Genomic DNA, 9582 nt, shown 5'->3' on the forward strand with positions numbered 1-9582 from the left:
GTTACATGACAACTAAGGAAAAAAATGCTTATAGTCTTATGACATTCTGGAGTCCAATTCATTTCAACCATGCTCCCATGTAAATTTAACTGCAATATTAACAGTATGTGAAGGTACTGTTCACAAAGGCTTTAGGAGTAGAGCAGCTGAATTCTATGAAGGTGTAAACCAATAGACAAGTCAGGTAGTAGATGATACAATGGGACAAGCTAAATCCTGTTTTACTGTGCTGACCAATATGGTCACAGGAGGAAGTTGCAATATGTAAACGAATGAGGTAGAAGAAGGAAATTGAATGTCGTGTGACCAGGTAATGTTGAAGTGCATGTCCTCTTCTTATACAGGTAGGGAAAACTGCTCTAACAGTAATAGTGTAAATACCTCGATGCAGGAAGTAAAAGGAAAAAAAAAAAAAGCCAGTTCAGAGGTGTAGAAAGGAGGAAGTAGCACAGGAAAACTGTGGGAGTGAAGATGTGCCTATGTAGTCATGGGTTGGCTTCTTTTCACTCACTCCAATGATCTTTGTCAGTTTTGTACTGCAGATGGAGCCACAGATTAAGCTTTTGCCTGGATGCGGAAGTATTTACTTTGGAGAGGACAAATTAAAGACTATGTGAGGCAGTATGCTGCCAGGTCCAGGCATATCCCAGAGGGGCAGGTTCTACAGAATTGAGAAGTGACTCTGAGCATGTTGGAAGGGTTACATAGCAAGAGAGTGATGAGGGATGGAAAAGTTGTTTATGCTGAAATGTATACATTTATCTTTTTTTGTTATTGTTCTAGGTGGTGGCCAAAAAATACCGCAACTTTGAGATTCCCAAGGAAATGACAGGGATTTGGAGATACCTGACAAATGCTTATAGCAGGGATGAATTCACCAATACCTGTCCTGGAGACAAAGAAATTGAAATAGCTTACAGTGATGTAGCCAAGAGACTCACTAAGTAAACAACACTTGCAAAAGAGATGACTTCTTACATATTCCATAACAATGCTTCTAACAGACTGCTCTTTCCATATAAGATAGCATTTTTTTTGCATGAACTTGCAGTTATTCAAAGTTAATGGTGGATAGACCAGGTACAGTAATTACCTAAAGTTTGCAGACTTAATTATAGCCTTGTTTTTCCTTACCTCTTTTCATAGCAAGTCTGAATATCATTAACTCAGTTATGTTAATGTTGCACTGGGATAACTCTGGATTCTTTAGCAAGAAGAGTTACCTTGCCCCTGCTACTTTTCCTTGCAAACATTTGATCCCTGTCTATGAAATGGTCTAGGATACTGTCTTGCTATATGGTACCAGGAATATTTATGTATTTTGGAATTTATTGCTTTTCCAGAAGATTTATACACAGTTGTCGTATCTACAACACATTGACCTGTACCTGTTCGTCTATCCTCTTTGCATATAGAAGGGAACTTACCCAGAAAAGCCATGTGTGGAATATTTGGCTTTTTAAAAACAAATCACACACACACATTTCTCTTGGATTTGCAATCACAGTGATGGCTGAGAATGGACTCAGATGTGAAACTTGGATTTGAATGACCTCAAACATCAGGAAGTTTGAATCTAGGCTTATGCACTATAGCCAGAAGCTCACAGTTCAGAGCTAGCATTTAGCTATGTCTTCAAGAGTTTGAGATTTAAAAAAAAAAACAACAAAAAACACAAAACACATCAGCTTACACTTGCCCCAAGTTCTGAGTTGCAGCGAATAACTGTCAGGATGCCCTTTAACATCATGAAACCAAAAGAATTGGATGCTTGCCATCTGTTCACCTTAAAAATTGCAAGTGGCTTTCTTTTTGGTAGTTAAGAGCCTTTATTCTGTATAGGTCTTTCTGGTGATATTTACTTAAATCTTTGTCGTAAACAAAACATGTAAACATTAGTGTCATAGTTGATAGGTAGCTACTGTATATGGTGAATAGCAGTGCAATGATTAGTGATATAAAACTGAACACTGACAGCCGTTAAAGTTGGAACTTTCTGGGAACTTTCTTAAGCTATTTTTTTTTTCCTGAAGAAAGCTAAAGTGACCTTTAAAGATAACATTTGCCTTAAATTATAGTATTCCTTTTTCTTTTTTGAAAGGAAACTTATTAATTTCTCTTGTAAAGAAATGGTGCGTGGAAATGAGTCCGTACATTGAATTTATCCTGATTGCTTGTCTGTGTACCTGGATTGCAACTTTGCATAATCGTAATCATTGCACTACTATACATAATCTTTTTACAGCAACACTGAGGAATAGCACTGCATTTTTTTAAAATCAATTTTCAAATATTTCTAAACCAGGTGAATAGTTTTCTTGTTTAAGAAATTTTGATGCATGAAATAAATTGCTAGGTTATTTTTTAAAAGGCCATCATAAACAACTCCAAAGAAAGCTAGACTTATACCTATTTTTTTTGTAAAGATACTTTTATATTTAACTGATTTTAGAAGCTGGAAAGTGCTATTCCTGTTAGGTTGTTCTTGGAATATTTAACATTATGCAATAACATAAAAATGCTCACATAAACACTTTTATACACTATTTTTTTTTGGTAAGCACTGGTTTTATGAAAACCAGCCTGACTTTTCTAAGCATCCTGCTTTTGCTACTTTATATACCCATGATGTTAGCTTGACATAGAAAAATTAGAGTAAAAGATCTGTATTTGTATACATGGCTTGTGGTGCCTTGTCTTGCCTTCCTAGAACTAGAATTGCAATATAAAGGCAATTAACAATCCTGTTACATGTCTTTCTAAGACAACCGTAGATACATCTAGACCCTATTATAACTTACTACAGGAGTGTTGAGGCACAGAAAGTAAGTTCTGCAGGGTGACCTGGTTAGGAAGAATTAATTGTAGCCTTTTAATAATTACTGTATTCTAACATCACATTCTCATCCTGAATAAAGTTTCTCAGCCATACTAATCCTTTGTAGGGGTTCAGTCTTTGATACGTGGCATCTAGAAAAAGGAATGACATGTTATTTTGTTAGAGAAAAGTTTTTTTTTTTAATGATATATAGAGGTTTAAAACAAACAAACAAACAAAATAAACAAGAAAAAAAAGCCTTCATTATTTTGGTGCTCCTTGCCATCCTGTAGTTAACCTTTAAAAACAGTATAGGAAGCAATGTAATTGTGGGCATAGTTTTGTTAAATTTTTAACCCTGATTTAAAACCTATATCATGATGGCCCTTAGAAGCTGTCTGAGGTTGTAGTAATCAGGCCTTGCTCTTTATGAAAGCAAATTAGCCGTCGTGTGCACGCTTCAATACACCAGACAACTCTGTGCATATGAACATGAAAATGCTTTCATGCAGTTCTCTAGTGTGTGTGCTGCCTGCATATCAATGCACACAAATACTTAACTTGTTGAAACACCAGACATGTTGTCTTGTGTAGGTAATATATTCTCTCTACTTTTTAGGCAATCTTCAAACACTTGTAATACATTATATTCAGCATTAAATATTTTAATGATTGTGTCTGAAAGCTTGTAAACAAAGTTGAAGCTCTTGCTGTAAGTAATGTATTTTTTATCTCAGTACAATGTAGTGTTGAGTGTTAGAGCCTTTCCCTTATAGGTGTAATTCAAATGAGGGCCAGGTTAGTAATTTCTAAGGCGATTACCATATGATAGCTGTTAACTGTCCAACGTGAAAGGAATTGATTACTTTCTGGCTTCCTATTGCACAGCTTTATTGTGTTGTGGCAGAAGCTGGCCAGCCTCTTGCTGGCTTCAGCAGAGTCCAGGAATCTAATGGAGGGTGAGCTGCTTTCACCTTTGTAGGTGATCTTTTCGGAGCAGCACAGTATAGCTAGGGTGGTGTGTAAAAGCCTTAGCGTCTGGTGTGGGTAGAGCACTTTCATCTGGCCCCAATCACCAGCCCCACATTAATTAAAAAAGCCCTTTCATAACTATGTAAATTCTTGACTTCTGTCAACTTGTTTACAATCTGATCTTTAAATGCATTTTTAATTTCATCAAACAGCAATTAATCTACCCCCTGTTTAAATTTAAAATGATGCTTCTAGCCCCTTCTACAATTTAAAAACAGCAGTTACCCTTTCAAGTAGGCATTCCAGTTTGCAAGTTGGTTGCATGTATTAGCATGCTGAATAACTTGCTCTATTCTCAAGCTGAAATATTCTTAATTTTCCATTAAAACAGGTGACTTCTGTTTCCTGAACATAAAGGGAAAATCCATCATCTTCACCCCGGTTTTGTGTGGGAGACCAGACTATAGAATGTGCATGATTTTTTTTCTTAACAAAGCTTTATTGCTTGAAGAGATTTCTTATGTGTACCCAGCTGCCTGTTGAACAAGAGGCATGCGAACTTCTGAAACAGTTGCATGCACTCCAGAACTTTCCTATCCATTTACTGTTCACTGCTGGTCTCTGTAAATGTCCCTCATTGACAGTCACAGCCATGTAGCTTGTACGTTTGCATTTTCCCATAAAATTGGTGTTTTTTCCGCAATGGGCATGTCTAAACTGATTGAGAGTTGCGTGCAGTTCCATGATAAGAAGAGAGATGTAATCAAGTTTTTATGCTAAAGTAGCAAATTAGCATTTCATATCAAAGGAACACAGACATGAATAAATTGAAGATGCCTGAGCCAAACCCACTGATGCCTATCTTAATGTAGAACAAAAAGTGGCTAAGTACAGTCAACTTTTTTTTTACTCTTTGCCACTCAGAATACTATCTGAACACATCCAATTAATATCTTCAGAAGAAAGCTTTATTCCAAGTGAAAAATATGTAATCTGCCTCAGAACCTGTGCCACTATTACATTTTGTTTCTGGAGGGAGGAGGTGTGAGGATGGGAGAAGAGTGGAGCAGAATAGGATATAGAGACTCCCAAGACAAGATATCAAGAATTGGAGCATTGTTTGCAGAAATACTTGAAGAGTTGATACAATTTATTGTAGTTTGCTTATGTCTTTCACTCTCTTGAACGTCTTTTACAGATATACCAGTATACTGCTGGCAGCTATTGTTAAAAATAAAATTATATTTTCACTACCAAGCAGATTTTCTATTGTTTTTGAAGACTAAGTTCCTGTATGTGTAAGCTATGACATGAATGTGGTGTGCTAAACTTCAGGATAAGTTTATAGTTAATTATACTCTCAATTTTTGGCCTTCTGTTTTTACTTAAGGCAGAATACATGCTGTTTTTTTATGTTATTACTAGCTGTAATGCCCCGTAACAAAGGAACAGAACAAGTTGAAAAACATTAAATTATCCTACAGAAACTTTGGAAAGGTTTGTGTTCCCCTCTGATCCCCCTTTCAGGTTTCCACATTCTTAAGTATAAACACTTAAGAATATACATTTTGATAGCTTGTTTTTCTCCAGAACACTAGATACTCAAAGTTAAACTGGAAAATTTGATTAAAAATACATCCAAAAATATATATATTTTTAAACTTGTTTACACCCAAATAATCCACTAAAACTAGGCATTTCAAGAGTCGAGACTGAATTCACGTCTCTACAGAAATCTTGGATTGTGGATTTTGGTGCTCTTATTCTGAGTTTCAGCCCTGGTTCCTCACTGTCTTTAGCTTGTAAGTATGTCTAAACTAGTTGTGGTAAACACCATACACCCCTGCTTTTAATCTGAGTGTAAGTAGGTATTAGGTCTCCAGGGCAGAGACCACCAGCTGCTAGTGGAAGTTTTGAAGAAAACTTCCTAAGCGTTATCATGTCAATCTCTTGTCTGTCTTGTGAGTGTTTGAGGTGCATCTTGGGTCTCATTTTGTTTTTGAAAGGAAATGTGTGGAATCCAGAAGACGTTCCTGGAGCCTGTAATCTGGGATGCTATCATCTGGGTTCGAGCGTGTGCAGGAAAGCAATGGCTGTGCTCGAAGGAGTAGGAAATCCAGCAATTAAACCCTGGGTAGGATTACATGCTTGTATCCCTGTATTATTTTACTGACCAGGAGGTCTGTGATCAGAGCTGGGTTTTGCAATGAGATTTCCAGTTACCTTGTTTCGGTTTGGTCACATAGTTCCACAAAATGCAATCGTGTGGACTGTAAAGCAAGGTAACATGCTGTTTGTGTGAAGAGCGTACAGAAAGGGAATGGTGTTCAGCTACGAAGATGGTGTTTGTCCTGAAGAGCACAAACAATCGTCCTAGGATGTACAATAAATATTTTATATAATTAAAATTTGCTGCAAGTGCTGCTTTCATCCAGCTGATAACCTTTCTATTTTTTGCTAGATGTTGTTTTAAGGCATTTCAGGTACCCAGGCTGGTGCGGAAGGTTCTTACTGGATGTCCTAGCAAGAAATGGATGGATTTTGGCTTCAGTGAAAGCTATGGAGCCCATTCCCAAACAGTTCTGTGTAGCTGCTGTCTGTGAGCAATGGGGAGAACTTGAGGGGAGCTAGGTGAGGCTGAACGTTTCATGTCTATCTCTGACCACTGCATTCTCCCTGTTCTCAAGGACGGCTCTCATCCAAATAATTATGAACTTGATGTGAATCTAGGTTTCGTAGCTCTGGCTTATCTCTCCAAAAGTATTGGTGTGTTCCCTAGGAGAATTAGTCTGGAAATCTCTTGCAATGAACTCCAGTGGTTTAGAATTTGAACCACCTAAATTATGATATGTAGTAATTGTGAAAGCAGTCAGTACCTGTTGGGCTCAGTTGCAAGGACTGAGACAAGTGGAATCTGTACTGCAGTGACTATTGTGCTTTGTCACTCCTCTTCTTCCTCTCCTGTGCCGCCTCTTCCAACGTCAACAGGCTTTAGCTAGACCCCAGTTATATTTGAGTAATGTTTTTCTTCTTGTTTGTACTCTGGCCTATTTTGACTGAGCTTAATCACAAAATGGCTTGTGTTGGAAGGGACCTCAAAGATCATCTAGTTCTAACCCCCTGGCTTAGGCAGGGATGCCACCCGCTAGATCTGGTTGGCCAAAGCCCCATCCAACCTGGCCTTGAACACCTCCAGGGATGGGGTATCCACAATTGATTGCACAATTGCCAGCCAAGCCACATGAAGATCTGGAGATCATAAGTGCTGGTTCATCTTTTCTTTTTTTTTTTTTTTTTTTTTTTTAATGGCATTGGCCTTGAAGTATTGGCATCTTGTATGGAAATACTGTTTTATATGCTCATCACCTTATTTTTGTGATGTTTCACTGAAGTTCCTAGAAATTAGCTAGAAATAAGCATTTTTTCCAACCTAACTGGCCACACGGTTTCCTGATTTTGTTAGTGTAGCTCCGTATTTTATGCAGGGGTGGTGCTTGCATTTCAGAAGATCTGATTTGTCTATGTTTATTCCTTCAGCAACGAGCACACTTTACATGTATTCAAACTCCATTTTTTATTGCAAAGAGGCTAGAACAGACTGTTTTCCAAAAGTTTCCATACTACTAGTTATGGTGTGGAAAATCCAGAAATGATTTTCTAATTACTTCCTCAAATCGGTTTTCTTATAAACAGCAGCAAAATACAGTAGCTAAAAGGCCAAGGAGAGCCTGCTGGTATAATCAATTTGTCAGAGTGCAGTTGAGATTTTTATGGAAGGAAAAAGAAAAGTGGACAAACCTTTGTATTCAGTGGGATAGAAAAAGAACTCATTTGACGTGGTTGCCTGAAGGCTTTTGGACACCCATTACAATGAAAGCTAAGTATGAGCTGAATGTCTAAACATTTTTGCTGTCTCTGTAAGTCTCCAGGAGAAAGGGTGGATTTAGTGACTCATTAATCAAGAGTATGTTTAACTGTAGCGGTTCCCAAACTCCTCTCTGTGAATCGCAGGTGGTCCATGATGCCAACGAGAGTTTTTATGGCTTACGTGAAGCAGGGGATAGTGTTAACGAAAGGTGAATGGTCTGTGAGAAGCTGACAGACATTCTGATCGCAAGTCTTTGGGAACTGCTGCTCCAGGGCTTTACTTTGGTGAATTTTCTCTGCAACAGCAAGATTCACCTGGAACTGCTGAATAGCTCGCATCCAAATGCTTGGTTTTGTGGTGGTCTACTGTACTCAGTAGGTATAGTGTGAGACTGAATGCAGTTTAATGGTAAATAAATAAATAAATAAATAAATTCACTAACACTGGCAGTAACGAAGCTCTTCAGCCTGGGTTAGTATTTTGCTGAGATTACCACAAGTGTATCGTGGCTGAGCAACCTGGGTTCGTGTTTGCTATGTTCGAAATTAACCAGAGATCAGGAAAAGTAATACATTTGTCACGATAAATAACTTCTGAAACATAATAAACTTAAGATGACTTAAAGAGCTGCCCATCTTTTAACTGTGTGGGAGAAAAATGAAAGGTCTGGAGGTACGTGGTCTTTCTCTCTGCAGATACGTGGAGGTACGTGGTCTTTCTCTCAACATTTGGTCTTGCTAAACTTCTTGTGAGCGCTCAGAGCTGATGCTGGATGGTTTCCAGAGCCGGAAAAAGAGAACTCATGATTCTTTGACTCAAGAGAAGAACTGCTGTGTTCTTACCACTGGACAGAGAGATGAAAACAGTTGCTAAACAAAGATCAAACATGTGAACTTTATAAATAAACAAACAAAATTGATGCTAAGGGATGTCTCAGCTCCTTTGCCTACGGCAAAGGGCTTGGCAGGACCTAGGAGAATGACTTTGTCAGTTTGCACATGGAATTCTTATTTTAAAGAGTCTGATTAAAGTGATAAGGCTCTTTTATTCTGGTTAAAATGACCTTTTCAGTCCATGCATTGGTAGAATGTACCAGAGGATGCAGGGTAGAGGAGAACCCTTTTCCAGTGTTGAGCTCTAGATGTCGAATGTGGCAAAGTTATAAGTGATGTGTGATTAAAAAGCTGATTCTAAGAAGCTGAAGAAGCTGCTGTTAATAGTAGAACACTCCAAGGCAGCAGGTTTGCTGCTTTGCTAAGGAGGAAGCTTAGTTACCTGAGAGAGTTGCCTGCAAGGCAGAGCTGGGCAGCAGGGTTCTCTGTCTTGGTGTCCATTTGAGTCCTGTTCCAGTCCTAACTTCTGATGTGCCCGTTAGTAATACAGGACTGTGGTTTTCAGAAATCTTTGATCAGTATCTTAAAAGATGCTGGTGGTCAGAGTGAGAGCAGAACCCAGGTGCAGGTAGCTGTTCTTTTTACCTTTTTTTATTCTCTCAAAATTTAAGTGATGTAAACTGGAAATGGGAAGCTTGTTGGTCCGACTTTTGCCCAGCACCTAAACCTAACAGTCTTGACTGTCCCTGCTTGTTCACAGCGTTAAGTTTCATCAGTCTGTGACAGCTTCTGCTCTCGTTGCTCCTTTAGCTCCATACTCCTGCTGCGGCCTTTTCTGTGTGATGCTATACCTGGATGTGGAGCATGGCTGCGGCTGGCTCCTGGTTTTAATTTGGAGCAGCCCATTTGCAGCCTCCTGACAAGGCAGCCGGCTGCAGTCAGCTTAGTGCCTGGTAGCAGTGAGCCCCAACTTGCAGCCTTCTCCCAGAGGCCCAGTTGCTCTGTACTTGTGCTGTGTGAATAGCTTTCCAAGGAGAACTTACACTGCTGAATGTTCCTGCTGCTATGTGGGATGCCAGGCAAAAGGTAAA

General features: G+C 38.8%; 1 protein-coding gene across 1 annotated transcript in view; it reads left to right on the top strand.

Annotated features, from left to right (window-relative positions):
* CLIC4 (chloride intracellular channel 4) overlaps nucleotides 1-5043 on the top strand; it is a 29214-nt gene extending 24171 nt beyond the window's left edge. The window contains exon 6 of the mRNA XM_032202095.1: nucleotides 784-5043. Coding sequence (XP_032057986.1) covers nucleotides 784-948 — 165 coding nt within the window. The 3' untranslated portion in view covers nucleotides 949-5043. The remainder of the gene's footprint in view (nucleotides 1-783) is intronic.
* Nucleotides 5044-9582: the final 4539 nt, after the last annotated feature.

The sequence above is a fragment of the Aythya fuligula genome, chromosome 23 (assembly GCF_009819795.1).
Source record: "Aythya fuligula isolate bAytFul2 chromosome 23, bAytFul2.pri, whole genome shotgun sequence".
Taxonomy (NCBI): domain Eukaryota; kingdom Metazoa; phylum Chordata; class Aves; order Anseriformes; family Anatidae; genus Aythya; species Aythya fuligula.